This window comes from Lissotriton helveticus, chromosome 4_1 (assembly GCF_964261635.1).
Source record: "Lissotriton helveticus chromosome 4_1, aLisHel1.1, whole genome shotgun sequence".
NCBI lineage: Eukaryota > Metazoa > Chordata > Amphibia > Caudata > Salamandridae > Lissotriton > Lissotriton helveticus.
This window is the reverse complement of record NC_136063.1, coordinates 1068304637-1068327539: the sequence shown is the minus strand read 5'-3', so window position 1 is coordinate 1068327539 and position 22903 is coordinate 1068304637. Positions and strand designations below refer to the sequence as shown.

At 43.9% G+C, this 22903-nt stretch overlaps 1 protein-coding gene across 1 annotated transcript in view; it reads right to left on the bottom strand.

Moving 5' to 3' along the window:
• The window catches only part of DNAH5 (dynein axonemal heavy chain 5), a 5174212-nt gene that overhangs the window by 4323171 nt on the left and 828138 nt on the right, over positions 1-22903 (bottom strand). Inside the window, exon 13 of the mRNA XM_078687662.1 lies at positions 9721-9806. Coding sequence (XP_078543788.1) covers positions 9721-9806 — 86 coding nt within the window. The remainder of the gene's footprint in view (positions 1-9720; positions 9807-22903) is intronic.

Below are 22903 nucleotides of genomic sequence, written 5' to 3'. Positions count from 1 at the left end.
TCTCAGAGTGTCAAACGGAACCACCCCATCCCTGGTCCACAGATCCCCCACCGTGGAAATCCCTATAGTGTCCCAGTGGTCAAATCCCTTACTACGTCTCAGGTGTCCCAGTGCCCCAGAATCCCACAAGGGTGTGAGCCGTGTAATCATCCCCCCCCCACTTCAGACGAGATTGAGCCTTATGCCACAATGTTACAGTGTGCTTAGTCGGGCCGATCAATTTTGCCGTCAGGCCTTTGTTATAAAGCGGAGCCAGAAGTGTATTTGTGCCAAGTTGCCGTCTGTCCGCTAAGTACGCCGGGTCCTCCTGCGGTGCGTGCAACCACTGGTTAATCACCTTGAGGTGCGCCGCCCAGTAATACAGTTCCAGGTTTGGGAGCGCAATCCCCCCACTGTACCAATCTCTAATCAGTTTTACCTGTGCTACCCTCGCCGGTCTATCTCCCCACAACAGGCCTGACAGTTGCCCCGTTATCTGTTTGAAAAAGGAAGGTGGGACCAGTGCCGGCGTATTTTCCAAGACATAGAGGAACCGGGGCAGCGCCATCATTTTGAAAAAAGCGCCGCTCTGCCCAATAACGTCAGCGGGAGTGTCTTCCAGTGGCGCACGTCCGCTTTCAATCTGTCGAGCAGCGGCCTTAGATTCATATCCTGAAAGGTCACGTGATCCCGTGTGATCTGAATCCCTAAGTATCTGAAGGAAACGGCCTCTACCATCAGGGGGCAGTCTACCTCCAGACGTGGCGGGGTCCCACGCAGCATGTAGAGCACCGATTTCATCCAGTTAATCTTGTAACCGGAGGCAAGTCCCTGCCGCTCACACAATGCCAGTAATACTGGGATCCCCTCCGCCGGGTTCGCTAGGTATATTAGCATATCATCAGCATATAATGACACTTTGTCCTCCCAGCCATCACCCCAGGCAATGCCCCTCAGCAGCGGCGTGGTCCTAATGATAGTTGCCAATGGCTCCAATACCAGGGCGAACAGTAGCGGTGAGAGCGGACAGCCTTGTCTCGTGCCCCTTGCTAACGAAACGGCTCTCGAGACGTGGCCGTTTGCGGTCACTCGTGCCATAGGATTCTTGTACAGTAGCCTGATCCACGCTATGAATTTTGGGCCGAAGCCCATATGGTGCAGGACTGCAAAGAGGTACCGCCACTCCACCAAGTCGAACGCCATTTTGGCGTCCAATGAGAGGATTGCTGCATCGGTTGTCAACAACGGAGCCCTCACCATAACACCATGCAGGCGCCTGAGATTCAGTGCCGTACTCCTGTGGGGCATAAAGCCCGATTGGTCCGGGTGAATGAGGTGACTAAGGTGAGGCAACAGCCTGTTGGCTAGTAGTTTCGCCAGGGTTTTGCTTTCGGCATTGAGGAGGGAAATCGGCCGATAGGAGCCGCAGTCTTCAGGGGGCTTGCCAGGTTTCGGGATCGCCACAATGGTAGCCATGCACTGATCAGGTGGCAGATGTCCTCGTTCTAAGCTGTCTATGTACATGTTGAGTAGCGGTGTCGTGAGCGTTTCCGACATGGTTTTGTACCATTCAATCTGGATTCCATTGGGGCCCAGGGCTTTTCCTGGATGTAGCGCCGCGATAGCTGATTGTATCTCCTCGGCCGTTAAGTCTGATTCTAGGTCTTCAGCATTGTCCTGCAACAGGGTGCGGGTGGGCACTCCCACGAGCGCCGTCTCCGCCATTTCCCGTGTAACCTCTATTTCAGAGGTATATACCGCCAGGAGTTCGACTATCAGGGCGGGGCGGGTGTGCAGTGCCCCCGTAGAGTCTTTCAATTGTAAGATAGTCCTCTGCCCCTCTCGTTTTTTCTCCAGCCAGGCTAGGAGCTTACTCGCCTTATCCCCCACCTCATATATCCTATTCGTAGTGGCCGCAATGTTTTCGACCACTCTACGGCGCAGAAGATCATCATGACGTTGTTGACACAGCCGTAGTGCGTGTAGCGTGTCTCCGGTCGGGTCAGACATATGAACCTCATTTGCCCTGGCGAGTCTATCCTCTAGGTCTAGTAGTTCCATTTTCTGGGTGCTCTTATAACTCGTTATAGTGGAAATGGCTTGGCCTCGGAGAACCATTTTATAGGCTTCCCATAGGATCGATGGGGATGAGACCGAGCCTCTATTCTCCGCGAGGTAACACCTCGTCGCCGTTTTAAGAGCTTTGGTCACCTGTGGGACCCTAAGATAACCCGGGAATATCGGGTATATGCGCCTTTGGGACCGCTCCGGGTTGGAAAGAGTCAGGGTCAATGGGGAATGGTCCGAGACACCCCTCGGTTTAATTTGTACGTCATCGACAGTGAGCAGCCCGTGCCCCGGTGTAAGGAAATAGTCGATCCGTGACAGACTGTCATGGACCGCTGAGTGGTATGTGTAGTGACGGTCAGTCGGGTGTAGGCACCTCCAAAGGTCTATCAGGCCTTGTGCTTCTAAGAAGTCGTTCAGCCGGGAGGGCCCTGGAGCCTGTGTTCGTGTTTGGAACCTATCTAGTGCATTGTGTGCCACCGCATTAAAATCCCCCCCTACTATGAGGTCTCCTTCTGGGAGTTCCAACAGAAATTTTCCCAGTTCTGGGAGAACTATTGAGTGCAGCGCCGGCGGAACGTACACCGAGACTACATTCAGCTGTCTCCCTTCCCATTGTCCGAGTGCCGCTGCAAAGCGCCCCTGCGTGTCTACCTTCGTGGATTGGAGTATGAATCTGGAGGATCGATGCATTAGTATTCCTGTCCCACGGGATCCTCTCGTGAATTCCGAATGGGCGATCATACGGTAACCTTTCCTGTCTAAGGCATGTGTGGCCGTGCCTGTGAGGTGTGTCTCCTGCAATAGGACCAGGGCCGGGTTGAGCCTCTTTATACTGTGTAGCACCAAACCTCGTTTGACCCTGTCCCCCAGACCTCTCACGTTCCAGGACATAAGCTGCAGAGGTGCCATTGGCCCCGTCTCAGGTTCCCCCCTCCCCATGTCATTCCGTGTATTGTGTGCCATTGCTTCTGTGGTAGAGAAAATCTATGTACCAGAGAAAGTGTGTTCTAATAGGTCGACATGAGCTCGCCAAACTTAGTGTGTGTGCCTCGTGGTTCCAATCTACACCTGTAAAACAATTCGAAAAAACCAAACCCCCCCCACTCCCAACTCCCCCCCTCCCTGCCCCCTTGCTAGACGGACCCAGAACTGCCCGCCCCCCCAACTTAGCAGAGTGCCTGACCCAAACCCCAAACATAGTACTTGCTCGCTGGGGTGAGGGACTCTCCGGAGTCGGCGGCCTCCCTCCATGTCCACGGAGGACCTCCGCCCGGTGTCCTTGACGGCCCGCCCGGCCAACGTCACATTTATTCTAGTCTAGTACGCCCGGGAAGTCATTGTTCGTCGTCGTTCTCAGTTTCGGGGGCCTCGCTCAGCGGGGAGCGCGGATCCACTTCTCCACCGGATGCGTGGGAGCCTGAACGGGATCCAGTAGTGCGGTACTTGTTTGGTCGTGTGGAGCGGCGAGGCAGGCCCGTTTGTCTCCACCCTTCTGGCCAGTCGTGCGCAGCTTCCGGAGTGTCGAAGAACCACGTTTTATTTTCTGCCACTACTCTCAACTTGGCTGGGAAGAGCATGGCATAGGGAAGTTCTCTCGCCCTCAGTTCTTTCTTGACTTCAAAGAATGTCCTCCTCCTACGGGCGACCTCTGCCGTGTAGTCTGGAAAGAACGCCAAGGTGGAATTTTGAATTCTAACTGGGGGTGAATTTCTCGCCGCTTGCAAGATCGCATCTCTGTCTCTAAAATTGAAGAGTCTTGCAATGATCGGCCGCGGTGCTACGCCTTGCTTCGGACGTCCCCCCGGGACTCGATGCGCTCTTTCCACTGAGAAAAAGGCGGACAGACCCTTAGGTTTGAGTTCTTGTTCGATCAGTTTTTCCACATAGAGATCCATCGCTCTCGTGTCCTCCGACTCCGGAACCCCTATAATGCGGATGTTGTTCCGCCTCGAGCGCCCTTCCTGCTCGTCCAGCTTTGCACGTATGTCTTTATTTTCGTTCGAGAGTCGTTCAACACTAATCTGGAGCTCCGAGACATCCTCCACTAAAGATTTGGTCACCACCTCCATCGAGGAAACTTTTTCCGACATTTTGTGGAAGTCGGCTCTTATCAGCGTTATTTCTGTCGAGATCGATCCCACTGTAGCCTGTACTTGCGTCAGGGCTCGCATAACGTCCTCAAGGGTCGCTTTTTTACCACCCGCCTGGTCGGTCGTCTTGCTTGCCTGCGCTTTGGCGTCTGGTGGGGAAGCGGTCGTTCTGTCATATCCGTACTTCTCGAGTCGTGACTGCGCGTTGCCTCCCTTCGGCCCTTTGCCCGCCATGGCAACTGTGGTTGCACCAAAGTGGTCGCTGCGAGCAGAGTTCTCAGGGAGCTGAGTCCCTCCAGAAGGAGCCCCGGTGGAGGCCCGCCGGTGCGTCAGCAGTCTCTGGATGTGGTTGGTCCGAATGAGGTATTGTCGTCGTCCCCATCCCTCGGTCCGCCGGTGAGACTAGCGGGTGAGGCTGTATCTCCGCGTGGTCCGCCGGGCCCGTAGACCCGCGTCACTGAGGGAGTGGGAACGTCCCGTGGTCAGGGTGCCCGACGCCTTTGAAGAGCGCCTGAACTGATCCACTGTTGGCCCCTGTATGTTTGGTGTGGTCCCCGATGCCTCCGGGCCCCTGCCGGGTCAAGCCGAGAGCCTCGTACACCGAGGACGGGGTGCGGGTGCCCAGGTTGATCGGAGCCGGTACGCAGGCTGCGTGGCTGCCCCAGCGATGTGGTCGCGCTCCGGTGCGTTAATGGCCGCCCCAGTGTTTTTCCTCGAGAAGCTGGCGCCCCTCGCGTCAGGTCCCCCGCAGCCCGGGTGATGGTTGCTCCTGGTCCCGGTATGTCAGACTCAGCACCCCCGCGGAGCTGGGCCCCGGTCCCTCCGGTGGTCGGGAGTCAAGATGGCAGTCCCGGGCTCAGACGACACGGGTCCGGCCGCCTCCGTGCAGTGGCCTGGATCTTTCCCTCCACTCACCGGGCAGCAGTCGGTGTCGGCCAGTCTCTCACTCGCAGGTCACAGAGGCGCCGGCGGTCGCGCTGGGCCGCAAGCCCCCCTCTTCCCCGGTGCTTCGCTGCGAGCGATCGCTTCCGGTTCCTCGACTCCCAGTCCGCCGCACTTCCTGTCGGCCCTTTCACGCCAGGCAGGTCCCCGGCTCCAGTTTCTTTCTAAGGCCAGAGCGGGCGACACGGGTAACTTCACTTCCCGCCGTCGGATTCTCAATCTGGTTGCTGTCGGGCGTGCCGCCCGGTCCCGGGACTCAGTCCCTGCCCGCAGGGTGAAATTCTGTAACGGATTGCTGGTCGGATATGTCCGGAGGCCGCTTCAGCCGCGGAGCTCGCCCTCTAAGCTGCCACCATCTTAGGCTGCTAGCCACGCCCCCGAGCTGCATGATTTTTTAAAATAAATATGCCTCTCGATGTTCAACAGGTGTTTAAAGGGTAGCTCTTTGGAAAGGACGTCCAAATCAGGAAATCAGGAGAGGGGCATCAAAATGTGTTTCTAGGACAAGAAATTCAGCAAGGGACAGGGAAGTTCAATGGGCACGTGTGCCTTAGCGTGTGCTTCTCTGAACTAGCATGCATGAGCTGCTGAAACTCAAGTGTTTAATAATTTTGGGGAGTGCGAGCAGTAGCAGAAACACATTTAGGAGCTTTCATATGCAATTTAGCAGAAAGGTACCGCCTAGGGATACGGGCCTATTGCCTGTTAAATATGCATACAACCTTTTATGGAGTAGTCTTTAGTGGCAACGGTTTTGACTTAAGGAATCTCCAGTTGCTGAAGTTCTACCAGGAAACTAAGGAAATAAACTCGCATTCATGCAGTAAGGGGGCGATGGGCACAATGATGCGAGCAGTCTCAATTCACAATGTTATATCATGGAATATAGTGTTAGACAGATGTTGGAATGTACTAGGATTAAGCCTGAAAAGGCTCAGGAAACGATGTAAACATAATATGCAACATACAACTAACATAATAGCCCTGCTCACAAACAAAAACATGGATGTATGGGCAGAGATGTAGATCTCCACCTGAAGGTACTTTGATGCTGCCAGACCAAGTTCGAGGAGGACCCACAGCAAGCAGGTGCTAAAAGACCACAACAAAGTTTTTGTGACAGGCTGGACCACAGCCCTAGAGTTACATACTTGCCTCCTTGGTCTGTTCTCTAGGAATCCCAAACGCAAAACCACCCGATGGTTCCTAATATTGGGCCTCACGATAGCTAAACGAAGAATAGTGATTCACGGGTTATCCCCACAGATGGACAAATGGAAAAAGGATCTCAAAGAATGGGCAATGGTTGAAGAAAACCATATGAGGATGACTAGATGAGATGATAAGTTCCCAGAGGTGTTGTTGGTGTGGGGGGCAAGGATACAAGAGATTGAAGACCTGGGAGAGGGACCGTCATAGGCTCCTACTACACCAGGGGAGGAAGAACCCCACAATGAAATGGGTGACCATAACCAGAACATTGAGGTAACAATTACAGAATAAGGTATGATTGAGTTGGGGTTAGGATATTACTTGGCGACACTGGTTAAGTTGGTGGGGGGGGGGTTAAAGAGTTCTCCAGTTTATTAAACACATTATATATGTTTCAAGACTGGTGCCACTCAGGATAGTAAGCAGAAATTGACAATCAGAATGGAAATAGCTCATAGTAGTTATCTCAACGTGAACCAGTGGATTTATGTGATGATGCAATGCATAATTGATGTAACATGTATACTGTTTGTTAAAATGGTCAATAAAGTAAGGGAAAAAAATAAAAAAAAGTGTTTGTGGTCATTCGTATCTGCTATCTTGAGGTCCATTTTACCATGGATGAGTGGACTGGGCCATGTACATCCTTTCCACATTTGACTCTCCCTTTAGCAAGGGAAAGCTGTCAAAAAGATTATCAAGGAGATACTGCAGGGATATTGGATCAGCACAATGTCAGGCAACCGACACAAAACTTCATCGTCCAGCCCAGTAATTTTCTATACTCAAAAGGTGAGTACTTTAATCACACAAAAACAAGATACTACACAAAAGAAATGTTAATCACTACAAGGTGTTTGTATGAGGGTTATCTTCAATGAAATCTGTACACTAGATTAAAGGGTAGGTGCAGGCTAATTATGAGTGCAGATGAATAGCTTCCCTCGTTTAAGTCATTCAGCATAAGTATGTAGTAAAGTTCACAACAGATGCCAGCAATCATTGAAGCTGGCATGGTGATAAGGGGAGCAGCTGGGGAGCTGTCTCTTTTCATATTACTTAAACGTAGAAACACTCAAGAGGCACAGAGATCCAAGATATTTGGGCACCCGAAGTCAACTTCAGTTACTCTTCAGCGAAGTCAGCTCTAATGGGTCACCCCTTCTTTGGGCCTGGTAGCTGGTCTCCTCCTTTCGAGGACAATCAGCTCCTGCGGGGCAGACATGCTCCTCCCCCTTGTAAGTATGCTAGGCAGGTCCCAGTGATGGAGCGAGGTGGCAAACACAAAATTTAGTGTACCCCTCTCGAAGTTAATGTCCCATAACGTTAATATTTACTGAATTACATGTTTTGTGAAAATTAACCAACCATGGAGTAAGATGCACACATTATTTTTATTATTATACACGGGGAAAACGAACTTTGCTTGCATGTTGCAATAGACCCAGCTAATATGTATTGTTATTGTGTTGTGAATTAGTGCACAGCTTAAATATAAACCAAAATGCAATTTAAATGTGCTTATTGTCTTTGTTTGTGTGGCGGAGAGGTCGAAATTGTAAGTATAAAATGTGTTTATGTGGCTTATTTGCTAGGTAACAATTAATTGGGAAACATTAGTTAGGTGGGAGGTAAACAGAACGGGTTTAAATTCAATAATTAACATGAATCTGTGTTTGTTTCTGCGATAGTTCCAAAGAGTAGCTTCTGAGGCCTAAAATAATATGGACGTTTGGCTAAACAGTGAGCAAGAGTCGAACAGCGCAGGCGCACCAAAAACCTGCAAGTCAGAGTGAACTGCCTGTGCTCGAGCAGGTTCAAGGCTGCCATGGCCCGGAACCTAGGATGGGTGCCAAATATGGACGATTGAATGTACTGATCCTGAGAAAATACTGTGATGTTGCCACTCTAGGAAATGGCTAGGCCAAAGACTGTCCTAAAACAAAGACCCTTTATTTTTCCGCTGAACACTCGAGAAAATGATGTCGTAATGGTGAGGTGATGCTCACCCACCCCAAAATTGTCCAATGAAATTTTGAATAAGTGATGGTAGGTACAATTTAGATAGATTAAGTTGGAGAAATAGGGTATAAAAGGGTCGCTTTTTTCGATTTCTACTGGAGATGCTGCCCGATTGCTGCCCGATTCCTGGATGTAAGATTCTAATGACTTTTTACTTGTTTGCTTTGCAGGACTGAAGGATAAGATGAGGGTGTTAGTTAGGGATGTTAGGAGAGAATGCTTTTGGAACTATCTGTTCTTTGCTAAACTTAACTGTTTTCTAAAACAAAGCGATTTTCTTGAGCTCTAAATAAAATGATCATTTGAAATAAAGATTAAGATTTTACTTAATAAAGATTTACTAATGCATAAATGTCAGACATGATAAAGTTTGCTTTGAATAAAAATTAGATAAACGAAGAAGTAAAAGCTGGTCTTTGATTCTTCCTACGCCTAATTTTCGTTCTAGTAGATCCATTGCCACTATGGTGGTGTGTCTGAATAATTAAAGTCTGAATAAAACCATGGTAAAGTGTAAATAATCTGCAGGTGTAAATAATAATTAGTCAAATAGGTTTAGACGCTCCACCAAATGTTACAGCATTTCTCCATTGCGGTTCACCAGAGCCTGAAGCCAAGTGTAAGTGAACAGGGTAAATGCGCAGTGTTATGGGCCCCACTGATGCATGATTTGTGTGTTTTAAGGTTTCAGGGAAATGGCGAGTATTGATTAGAAATGATTTCTGGAGCCGCGCTGTAGCACCAGATTACAGCCAGATCTACAACTTTTCCAGCAAAATGTGCAGCCTTCAAGTGATGTCGCCTCACCTCTTGGAGATTGGCTTTCTGACAGACACCAAGCCCTGGATCGCAGCAGTTCTTAGAGCAGTCTGCGGACTACTCCTTTACTTGCTCTTGAAGGACTTGGAATGGTAACCAAGTGGGGTAGTTTGGGTTACACTTTTATAAACGCTTCCCAGACTGGAGATGTGCACTCCACTGAAAATGCCCAGGAACTGGCTTGGGTGGTTACTGTTCATGTTTCCTGTTTTTGTCTGCCGTGCAGACACAGTCTTTGTAAAAGGTGACGGCTCAAAGATCAGGTAGGGGACAAGGCTAGCTCTGGGATGGAGCACTGGCAAAAGGAGTACTATGGCTTGTGAAACCTCTGTACCTGGCTTTTCAGCAGCCTTCCAAAAGCAGCACTTGGGGAAAGGCAAAGGGGAAAATAGGCCTTGGATAGACGCTTCACACCATTTAACAGAACCTGAAGACTCACTCCCTTTCTTCCACTGTTAACCCAAATGGAAGTGCTCAGGAAGTACTAATCAGCAATACCCTGCTAAAGGGTCACCATTTGATTTATAAAGGCAGTCCTGTCTCCATTCTTTCACACTAATACATAACACATTGTATAACTATTTACCGTTCAAATTTCTTCAGCATAGCCAAAGCTCTTTCTGTATTGCGAATCTTTTCAAATGTAGCATCCATGAATGATTTTAACTGATTCTAAAAATGAAACAAATCATAACAATTAGATAACTAACTTTTGGAATCAAAGTATTTTCATATTAAAGCATTAGTAGGCACATTCCAATATAAGGTGCGTTTTAGAACAATTTTCTAAATTCCTGAACCAGGAGGAACCTGACAACTGAAAAACAACTGCACAAATATTGATTGCGGATGCCCAATTCCTGTTCAGCATCCATACCCCTGGATGAACCACAACATTGGTTACCTTTCAATGGTTCCGAAGTCATTTTGAGGATTGCAAAAAATGCAGCTCTAGTCACTTTCTCAAGTTTAACAGTATTCCATTTAAGCTGTTGAGTTTTCCAGCTATGTCCCAATCACAATGAGCGACAATTATTTTAGGGCATATCTTAAAAAATATATGTATATTTTGCTTTTTTTCAAAGAAACATTACAACCAAGTTGGGATTAAACATGGCTATGGCCCGTAAAAAGCCGGGCCAGGCACGAAACTATTTCAAATAGATAACATTTCTCTTTCAATCAACTCAACACAAAAGAGAAAATAAAAAAAAAGAAACAGAAACCAGGAGCAGCAAGTAAATAGAAACATATTCTAGCAATAAATACAGCACAGTGATAACTCGGCTTATCGTCATAATATATTGCTATTGCGCACTCATGTGTATTTCCTGTAGATCCCGTGCCTATCAGTATGTGACTAGTTCCCAGGTCCATGGGGGTAAGACACTACCTATATAAGAGGATAACCATGTCAATCGTCGTCAGTGAAGTGAGTTTGTAAATAGCTTTTGAGTGGTTGCCAATAGTCACGGGACGGGAAACGACAGTTAGAAGTGTGGCATATGTGTCTATTATGGTATCACAGTAAGGGCCACATGCATCTAGCTTTTTTGCATTCGCAAACGGTGCGAATAGCCAAATTCGGCCGTTTGCGAATGCAAAAACCTTTTTTGGGATGCATAATTTTTTTTCTTCATTTTTCGCAATTTAAGAAATCGCAATTTTTTGCGATTTCTTAAATTGCTATAGCATTTAAGAAATCGCAAATTTTGCGATTTCTTAAATACTATGCATGATTTTTTTAAATTGCGAATTCGCAATTAGGAAGGGGAAAATTACCATGAAGTAAATCTTCATGGTAATTTGCGAAAAGTTTCAAAAATGCACAAAAGTGCATTTTTGAAACTTATATTTTACACACACATGCCCTTGGGGAATGTGTGTGAGTAAAATGTACTTACGTGACATTTCAGGGGTGCGGGGGGGGTCCTTTGGACCCCCCCTGCACCCTTGAAATTGCATTCTCATTTTGCGATTCCTTAATTGCGAATTCGCAAAATGAGAATGCCTTCCCATTGATTCCTATGGGCCTCTAGGCCCATAGGAATCAATGTAAAGTGATTCCTTAATTGCGATTCGCAATTAAGGAATCGCAAATAAGGAAAATTAAGAAATCGCAAAACTTTTGCAATTTCTTGATGCATAGGAATTTGCGATTCCTAAATTGCGATTCCTTAATTTGCGCAATTTAGGAATCGCAAATTCCTACAATGATGCATGTGGCCGTAAGTGAGGTCTCGGATCCAGTCTCGTATCGTCGGTGTTCGCATTCCCCCCCAATGTAAGGATACCTGCCATTTAGCCCCCAAGAACGCAATTGCCGAGAATCTTCCAACGCACTTCTTCAATGGCTTCACATACCCCAAAAGGGCTGTTGACGGATTTGGGGATATACAGGCACATGCATCAACGGAAATTGCATTCGCAAATGGTGCGAATCACAAAATTCGGCCGTTTGCGAATGCAATTTCCATTTTTAGGATGCATTATCATTTTTGGTATTTTTGCAATTTAAGAAATCGCTAAATTGTGATTTCTTAAATTGTGATTGCATTTAAGGAATCTCAAATTGAGATTCCTTAAATGCAATGCATCAAACTTTAAAAATGTGCGAATTCGCAAATAAGGGGTGCAAATTACCATGAAGCTGACCTTCAAAAGTGCATTTTTCAAAGTTTCATTTTACACACACATGCCCTTGGGGCATGTGTGTGTGCAAAATGTACATATGGGCAGATTTCAGGGGTGCAACAGGGTGTCCTTTGGACACCCCTGCACCCTTGAAATTGCATTCTTAATTTGCGAATTTTTAATGGTGAATCGCAAATTAAGAATGTCATTCCCATTCATTCCTTTGGGCCTCTAGGCCCATAGGAATGAATGGGGTGGTATTGCTTAATTGCGATTCTCAATTAGAGTATCGCAATTAAGGAATTTTAGGGAATCACAATTTTTTTAGCCATTTGTTGATGCATTGCATTTTGCAATTCCTTAATTGCGATTCCTTATTTTTCTCAATTAAGGAATTGCAAAATGCAATATTGATGCATGAGGCTGATAGAGTGTTCTACCATAATGGATAGCTGCCGAAATACCTCCCCCAGTAAGTGTTCACTGGTGTGCAATGCCACGCTAAGTGTGAAAAATCAGTATCCGGAGCCCCACACCTTCCACATGCCTTGGATACTGAAGGATTCATTTTTGCTAGCAGCTTATGGGTGACATTATACGCTCCATGAAGATATTTAAAACGTAACAGCTTATGCCTATAGTTTCCGGAATTGTAGCATGTTGGGGAACAACAGTAATGCCAATTGTCATCAGTAATAGTGAGTTCAAAGTCTCACTCCCAGACCAGTCGTGCTTTAACCCCCACAGGCGGACGAAGAGAAAGCGATAAATGGTGGATACGAGACACCAAATGAGTACTATCAGGGGATGTTATGAGTAATGTAAGTGGGGGAAATTCATCTGGTTCAGTCATGGGGTTGGGGAGGGTCTTCAACAAAGAACTACGTGTTGATATGTAATAAGAAACTGTCCATATATTTCGCAGTACTGTGCGAGGTCAGTTCAGCTGTCGAGCAGGGTCTAGCAACATGGAACAAGTCTCCTAGTTTGGTGAGTCTATGTGATTGCAGTGTTCGCTTGGTGAGTGCTTCCAATGGCAGGTTGAATCTATGTATTGTCTACCAAAGGTATATGTGGTGAATATAAGGACTTGTATTGCAGATATCTCTGAAGTTTAGACAGTGTGAACTGTTTGAATTTCCGCAGGGCAGCGCTGAAGGCCCAGTGGCAACAGCGTCGATAAAGAGCGGGGATGCCAGCCGTCAGGTTTGAGGTATTGAAGTCGGGCGTCTGGCTGAAACCAGTAATACGTAAAGTGGACTTGGGACACCAGATAGTCAGGGACCCCAAATCCTCCCCGTCAAATGGCATGGTCAGTGTGGTCCAATTCACCCGTGGTTGTTTACCCGCCCAAATCAGACATATCAAGAGGGATCGGAGTGTGTTAGAAAAGGACAGCATTAAAGGAATGGGGATATTCAAAAAAAGGTATAAAAATCATGGTAGTATTACCATTTTAATGGTGGCGATCCTGCCACCAATAGACAGTTGACGTTTTGTCCACTTATCGATTTGTGTCTCCAATCAACTAATTGCGGGATCGTAATTCAGCCGGATAACCTCTGGGGCACTGCAGTGCAGATAGATGCCAAGATATTTAGGCGGATCAGTGCACCATTGCATGGGGAATTCAAGGTCACTCGGAACCGTGGCAGGCAATAATGGGAATATTTCGGACTTGGTCCAGTTGATGACTAGTCCAGAGTGTACTCCAAAGCGGGCCGCCTCTCGCAGAAGCTGGGGCAAATTGTTTGCTGGCTTACGGACAAATAGCAACACATCATCAGCATAGATCAATGCAACAAACGGGCCTATGTGCAAATGCAGTCCATGATGTAAGTGATGCTCCTGAATATGGCGAGCTAATGGGTCCATAGCTATTATGAATAGCAGGGGTGACAGCGGGCACCCCTGTCTTGTGCCCCATGTTAGAGCGAATTGGGATGTAATTGTACCGTTTAATTTAAGACAAGCAACTGGATTGGAATATAGTAAGCGGACAAGCTTTAGCAAAATGATAGGAATGCCTAATTTTTGCATTACAGCATACAAAAATAACCACTCCAAGGAGTCAAAAGCTTTTTGCGCTTCCTGTATAACTGCTGCAGCCGGCAGAGAGGGTTACATTTGGTTTATAACTGAAAAGATTGTGCAGAGGCTTTCTGAAATGAATGTAAAGCTTTTTTCCTGATACCAGAGGAGGTTTTTATTAACAGGAACACACTGAACAATTCTGAAAGCAGGGGTTGGTTATGTGCTGATAGATTAAGGCAGGCTCCATTGCTTTTCTGGCTTAAAAACCTGGCTTAATCCACAATTATCACTGAACCATAAAATAATCAGGGATTGTGTCACTTTAGACCATGACAATAAAATTCCATGGTTAAATTATGTCAAGAACATTCTAACTAAGCTTGGTCATCCAGAAATATTTAATTCCCCGAACAAAGTGACAAAAGAGGATGTGGTTTGGGTTAAAAGACACTTATTGGATCAGATGATGGCAGAACGGGAGGAGATTGAATTAATGAAACAGTCGGTGAAATTGAATTTTCTGTTAAAAACTACCCCTGGGATGGAACCTTACCTGAGGATTGTTACAAAGCCGTTTCACTGCATGCTCCTAACCAGATTTCATTTTAATCTTATTCATTTTCTTCTGGGAAATGTGCAAGGATGGAGCAGGCTGTGTGATTCAGGTCCTTGTACATGTGATAATTTCTCGGCACAGGACACAATGCACTTTATTATGTTTTGTGATCATTACAGTGCTATCAGCAGGTGGTTTTTAATCCCAATTCTAAAAGGGAAAGGTTTTATTCAAGTTAAACCCGCTCTACTGTATTTACAAATGCTCAATGACCCATGAGAGATTTTAATATTGCCTGTTTTAGTAAATTTGTCCTGTAATATATTGATGAATTGTTTTTTAAAATCTTTTTAATCACATTCAAGATTTTATGAACTTCATGAAAATCTTCTTAAGTCGCCCTATCTTCAGTGAATCGGTTAAGAAATTTTTCTGAGTAAAGTATGTGTTTTTATTGTATCTCGTATGTGCTATATGTATTGTATTGTGATTTATTGTATGGTACTTTTATGGTTTTTATTACCCGATTAAAAAGGTTTGACTGACTGACTGAATTCTGAAAGGATTAAGAACATTTATGTATGTAGTGCATTTTGGATATGGCCATTCCATGTATGGGGGGGACATTCTAGCAGCTTGTTCATTTTTCTCCTAAAGATTCTTTATAAAGCTAAAGGCCCAGGACTTTTTGTTTGCTAATTTATAATTGACAAAATTCTGCTCTGCCTATTTTCAATGAAGCTTCTGTAATGGTGTGGTTTTACCTCAGTGCTTGGCCTTACATGCACTCTCTATAAGACTCTATTTTAATTGTTCTACTAGGGTGAGGGGTTGTTGGTTCCTTCACCTACCTGGCAGCAGTTCAAAGAATTTGTATGCTGCAGATTCATTTCTAGATCGTGATATCATTACTAGTTCTATATGTTACTGGATACCACTCCTTTATAACACTGATCTTGTCTCTTATATTGGCATTGGTTATCAAGTCCAGGCTAAGAGCACTAACCTTGAATCTTTTTTGCATCTCTATAAACCTGTTATTACTCGAGGGGCTTGGCACACGCTATTCTTTTCCATGGCAGTGTGAGGAGATAACAAAGGGGGAGTGCTGGCCCTAAACCTACATCTTTTTCCTTTAAGTATTCGTCCCTTGTCAAGACAAAAAGTGTCAGAATGATCGTGATAACATATCTCTTGGGGCTAGCATGACAGAGGGTGGTGAATTTTCACAACTGTGCATAATGCCGCTACCTCTGTTAAAAGGCCCAAAAAGGATGTGAACTCCTACTCCAAATCACCTTCCTCCTTGACTTTGGAAGATCTCATGGAAGAGATTAGAGCTCTGAAACCTTTTGTTGTTGAAACCTATGCAGCTCTTCAAAAATTTGAGAAAAAAGGAGATCTTTATGATAAGAGAATATCTGCCATTGAACAGAGTGAACATCACTACGTTCAAAATTCCATCTCAGATGTTTCACATACAGTCAAGGAAATTGAACAACTTACAAAAGGACTTGGAAAACAGAAACAGGAGCAATAATCTTCACCTGTATGGTATATCAGAGGGATCTGAGGGTTCCAACATGATCTCATTCTTACAAAAGGCTATTCCCTCAATTGTTCACCTGTAGGGATCACTAACATAATATCAATCCAACAAATATTGAAATACAGAAATATCTGAAATTAAATATTGAGAACAAAAATATCGACCCTATATACCTAATTATAAAAATCACAAATATCCAGCACACAAATATCGTTGTCAAAAATACAAATGTTTACATATATCTATAACAAAAATATCAGAAACATAAATATCAACACTTACAAATAACCATATAACATGTCAAAAATATCGATCCCCACATATTATTGCGATATAACTAAGTCTTGAAAAATACACCAAAAACCCCAATTTCAACATTAAAATTATTTAAACTATACTACACCAACCAATAAAATCACACTATAAATAACTTTCACCAGTCAAACAGACAATTAAACCAACCGTATAAAATGCACACTAATTAAAAAACAACTAAATATTCCAAAAATTACAAATACTGCAAGAAGAGGAAACTGTGCCAGATTCTCACAGCAAATGAGCAAAAAAGAAATTACATCTCATCAACTACATAATCAAATAGGACTTATATTTAAACTAAAAGACCGCTCTGCAACGATTTGGAAACCGCACATTGCACTTTATGGACAGTCCCTGCTTAGGCGACCGGCGAACACGCAGCACTTTCTGACCGACCCCTGGACCTCGCTATTTAACACAGTGCCGGTCACGGAAGGGGTGAGACCGCTTTGCACCAATTTGGAAACCGCACATTGCACTTTATGGACAGTCCCTGCTTGGGTGACCGGCGAGCAAGTAGCACTTTCCTCCCGGCCCCTGGACCTCGCTATTTAACACAAAGCCAGTCATGCAACGTGGGACGCGCGCGGACGGAGCACGGGCGAAGACTGGGCCAAGATGCGCCCGTCAGAGTCCGTTAGAGGCCAGGCTGGGCAACCCTTCTAAGCTGAGTCGAACATTTATGGACAACTGTATGCGTACGCTTTTAAAAATTTGGGGTTGTGAAGAAAAAGTAAAGAAAATTAGCAAAAGGAAGATGGGTCACATACCCACTATGGAAAACTCAGACTTAAAATCAGTGGGACAAACATCATTGTTGCCCTATCTGACTGGTGCTATGGGGGCCATTGAAGAACAAATTAACACGGTAGAGGAGACGCTAACAAAAGGAAGGTGGGGTACGCTAACGGAAGGCTCTAGCTTACTGATTAAACCTGCTACCCCCATAAGTGAGAGCCATATTGCCCAGGGTGCCCAAAATGGGCCTATTCAGGAGATTTCCGATCACAAAGATGTGAGTGATCCCCAACCACCCTCGAAACGTAGTAGGAACCCTGATAAGGCATAGGGTATATTAGTTACAAAATCCGCAGATAAGAGCCCGGTGAGATGGACAAAAAATGTGATACCCAAGAAAAGGAAAACCCCAGGCAAACAATCTGCACGTAAAAATACTGCTAGCACAGGAAAATCATCTCTGATTATGCAAATTGAGGGACAAACCCTGGTATTGGAAAAATCTCAAAGAGTATAGATGAAGTGTATAGCTATATGGTTGGTGCCCTGGGGAAACTAACAGATAGAGTGGCAAATCTGGAGGGGCACCTAAATGGAATTAATGGAACTACTAGAGAGGGACAATATGCAATATGCAAGGTAGTTGCACACTATTGATTACACAGACCGGGACACAAATGAATGGATCTACTAGCACATAATCCATAGCTACTCCTAACATAGATACTATGTACATTGCATCTAGATTCTCACCCCAGAGACCTATCCCCCCCAGGAATGAAATGCAAGTTAAAAATGGTCCAAATAGGTCTGGTGTTGAAAAGAATAGATCCAACACCAGAATAGGGGCACCACCAATTAGATTGAGGTTAACTTCGGTGACCTCAGTGTGTGATCGTCTTGACTTACCCCCGGCAGCTACACCTTATGTAGTAATCCTTTCCAATGCCCCTGTAATATGGACACCAGAGTATGAAACATGAGAGGAACTTCATAACAAGTCATTGCACTGACTAGGAAGACAATCTGGTCTTAGCGATGCATTATTTAAAAACTTTAAAATGGCAAGACGGGTCACGTGGTTGGGCAAGGAACGAAAAGCCCTTCAGGGAGAGTGCATAGTCCTGACGTTCAGTGATCTTATGCTAGTGCGTCCAACCCTTACTAGGGCAGGGAACGCATTTTATAACTACAATGAAATTAACGTTCTACCTTTAGGGGCTTTTTACCCCCCCTTATCCACTTTCACTTAGGCTCCCCGCCAAAAATTATGCAAGGGATCCCCATATCGAACTAACAAAACCATTGAATGTCCCACTCCATAAACGCTTCGACCCGCTAATGTCAATGGAAGATCTAGATTGACCAAGCTTAAAGCAAGGGAGGGAGGATGGTCAAAGGAGGGTGGAATTGTTATTCACACCGTGTGATAACTCGCACGCACAGGGACATGGTCTTGATATCTAGTGCGAGAAAGGAAGAGAATGCACATTGCACCCAGATTATAGTATGGAGGGTGGGGATAGATACGAAGACTTAGTCAAAACCCAAGACAATATCGGAAATAGACCTAGGAAAGTAATAACACCAATTTTGCAAGGGTATAGCCCAAGGAGAAATATGACTAGTAACGATATAGGAGCAGGGCAAATACCATCAAACGTGTAAAATATTAACCTGGAATATTGCGGGATTATCCACTAAAGTGAGAGTTCCCCAGTGGCTAACCTTTATAGAAGAATATTCTATAATTTGCCTTCAAGAAACCTGGGTGACCAGAGAAAACCATATAAATGGCTTTCGAACCTTCAACACTCCAGCCAGTATTAGCAAGCAGGGGCGGAAAAAGGGGGTTTATGTACTTATGTCTCCAACGTGGCAGGGGTCACTAATGTGAAACTTGTAAGTGCGACTGATTATTACTAGATTCTAACAGTGAGTATGGGTGGAGAAAAGGGTACAGTGTTAATACATTTTTATAACAATATCCCCAAAACTCAGATGACAAATGTCTTTACGGACTTTTGTCAAACAATGAAAAATATAGAAGAAAAAATGCCTGGAAATATGTTCATTATATGGGTTGGTGATTTTAATTGTTTTTTGTGCCAATATAGTCAACAGGGTATCTGTGACTTAGGTAAGGTAAGGTAGAAACACTGACTCATTTCTCACATACAACTGTGGGGGACTTGTTAAATGGAATAGTTTTCCAATTCGACCTGGGATATGCTAACGAAGTGTGTGTACCCCTTGTACCTTTTGAGCCAACTTTTAATGGGAGGGGTTGTAATTCAATAATAGACTTTGTTTTAATGTCTAAAAGGTATTCTTGTAATGTTTCCACCTGTAAAACTCTTGATATTCTAATGAGTGATCATTACCCCATTAAGTTAGATTAGATTTCTCTGTAAAAGGGTTTAGCAAGAACTATTAATAAGGATACACATTATAACTTTAATGTTAATCTTGCTAGTACAAATGGGTACACTTTAAATTGGGCAAAAGTGGATTATGTGGCTTTCCTCAAACAATTGGTTAAAAGGTCATCAGATGATATTGAAACATGCCTCTCACAGACTAGGGAAGATGTAGAAATTTTTGATGCCTTCCTTAAGATAACAGATGAGGCCCGGAAATTATTAACGAGGGAGCAGCGACAAGGATTGTATAAATCACCGGGCTGGTTTGACAGAGAATGTAGTAAGGCGCATGCCCATTTGAAAAATGTTCTCAATAGTGAAACTAGATGCAAGGAAGAAGTAAGACAGGCCAGAATCTTATATTGATTAGAGTTAAAAAAAAAATGGTAGACACAACTAAGAAGGGAAGCATGCCAGGTGCTGCAACAGGCATGTATAAAGAAAGATAACATCGGTTTCTGGAGAGCGGTCAATGCTCCATTTTTCATGAATAGGGAAACTGATATCATAGACATGGCAATCACTGAGGGTAAGTGGGTTGAATTCTTCGTGGGTCTCTACAACGACGAGACCACTGATTATAATGAGACAGCTTCAGTGGTAACGGGGACCGAAGACAATGCACAGTCCAGAGTATTTCCCCTAGACATTGATATCTCCCTTGAGGAGGTCACTAGGGCTATAACTGAGAGTGCCCTTGGGAAAGCACCGGGGCCAGATGGCGTCCCAGTGGACATTTACAAAACTAATATAGGGTTATGGGCCACGCTTCTAGCTAATGTTTTAATTAGTTGTAATCCTCATAGGTTTATTCCTACCTGGATGGATGCAATCGTGGTCTCCATATTCAAAAAGGGGGATAGAAATGAACTGAGCTGCTACCGCCCCATTTCGTTATTGGCACTTTTATGAAAGTTGCAGGAAGGGTTATTTTAAAATAAATTACAGACATGGGCTGAAGAAACAGGCATGTCATCAAATTACCAATATGGATTTCGTACAGGTCTCGGCACAACCGAGCAGGGACTCAATTTTTCATTAATCATAGGTATATATACACTAGCAAAGGAAGCTAAACTTTTCTTATCGTTTGTTGGTTACAGTTCAGCATTCGAAACATGATAAGTTGTGGAGCATCCTTAAAGATATGGATGTTGATCTACCTTTGCCATCGTTTATCAAGGAATTGTACAGGGGGGCAGGGGCGAGGGTTCGATAAGGGAGGCAAGGGGAGTGTTCAACCAAGTTTTGTATAAAAAAAGGGACGAGACAAGGGTGTATACTTGCCCCTTTCCTCTTTTCATTATATATCAATAGTCTAGGACAACATTTGTTTCAACATCGACAAGACTACCCAATTATTCCTGTCCCTATTTTACTGTATGCGGACGATGCAGTTATCATGGCGCGGACGCAGTTAGGTCTACAAACAACTGTTACTAATTTTGTTACCTACATGAAAGACAGGGGCTTAAAGGTAAATATTAGTAAGACCTATACAATGGGTTGTGAAACAAAAGGGAGTAAAATATGTGACATTTTTATTGATAATAAAAAAAATCGAAAGCACAGATAGATTTTCCTATTTGGGAATTATTTTGACAGGAATGGTTCTTGGAAAGCAGCTATGAATGCAAGGAACTAACTTTTTCAAGAGCAATAGGAGCAGTTATTTATTTCTCAAAGAAATTATGTTGCAGACATGTGCCAGAGTTAGTAGATATTTATAAATCTAAATGTATCTCAACAGCGACATATGGGGCAGGTATCTGGGGCATTGCAGATGTACACCAAATTCAACTTTGTGCAAATGCTTTCATTTGTTATCTGCTGGCAGTCCCCAGCTCTACTGCTACTTTTAGCTGTCATAGGGAACTTGGCCTTCCATACATTTCTGACATCATTAGAATTATTCCCCTCTTTTTGTGGCATAGGTTGTGGGTATCCATGGAGACCGGTTTTAACAGAGATGTAATTTTGGATTGTCTTAAACTGGATAGGGTGGCTAATATACCATGGATTAGTTCTATAAAAAGAATGTAGCATGATATTGGCCATGCAGAATATTTTGACTCTCCAAACAGTATGGAAACGATATCTAGAAAAACGTTAAAAAAATATTGCCTGAACCATTTGGAGAATAAGCGATGACTCACAGAGAGAGAGAGAAAAAAACGGTCATGGAGAACCATCTGATGACAAAATGCTTAGGCATACAACCTTATTTGGTCCAGGTTCAGGGTAGTTTTTGTCGTATGCTTTTAACCCATTTTCATTGTGGGTCTTTTTTTAGAATGACCTCCTTCCCAGAAACTAATGACTGGTTGAGCAATCTGCCCAATGTCCGTGTGATGATATTTCAACATAATCAACTTTGCACTGTATACTGTTTTGTAAATATTATGTTTTACAGAGGAAAACATTTTTAAATCCTATTCTAAGAAGTTGGGGCCTAGAACAATGTAGAACAGCTCTTCTAAGGCTACAACTCTTGGAAAAAATCTGTTAATTATGTTAATTACGATTAATTTATTGTTAGTGTTAATTATTTTTTTGTTGATTAATATTTAATTGGTGATTAAATATTAATTGGTAGTTACTATTTATTTGTTAATTTATAATTAATGTATAATTATATTAATTATACTTCATTTATTATTAATTGTTATTAATTGATTAATTGGTAGTTACATTAATTGTGTTTTTTTGTATGTGCTGTGTGTTGTGTGTTAAAGGGGGAATAGTGTGGGATGTAATTTAATGTTATTTAAGTAAATATAAATTTTAATTTATTGGTATTTATTAATAATTTTGTTTTATAATTAAATTAATTATTATGTAATTTAAAAAAATATATATTTAATTGATAAGTATGTTAATTTAACCCCTACGCTATCCAGCGCTTTCCCTACTGTTGCACTCACTGGAGTGGGAATAGTAATTTTTACCCCTATGCTATCAAACGCTTTCCCTACTGTTGCACTCACTGGAGTGGAAATAGTAATTTTTACCCCTACGCTATCCAACGCTTACCATACTGTTGCACTCACTGGAGTGGGAATAGTAATTTTTACACCTACGCTATCCATTGCTTTCCCTACCGTTGCACTCTTTGGAGTGGGAATAGTAATTTTTACCCCTACGCTATCCAACGCTTTCCCTACTGTTGCACTCACTGGAGTGGGAATAGTAATTTTTACCCCTATGCTATCCAACGCTTTCCCTACTGTTGCACTCACTGGAGTGGGAATATAAATTTGTACCCCTACGCTATCCAACGCTTTCCCTACTTTTGCACTCACTGGAGTGGGAATAGAAATGTTTACCCCTACGCTATCCAGCGCTTTCTCTACTGTTGCACTCACTGGAGTGGGGATAGTAATTTTTACCTCTACGCTATCCAACGCATTCCCTACTATTGCACTCACTGGAGTTGGAATAGTTATTTTTACCCCTACGCTATTCAGCGCTTTCCCTGCTGTTGCACTCACTGGAGTTAGAATAGTAATTTTTACCC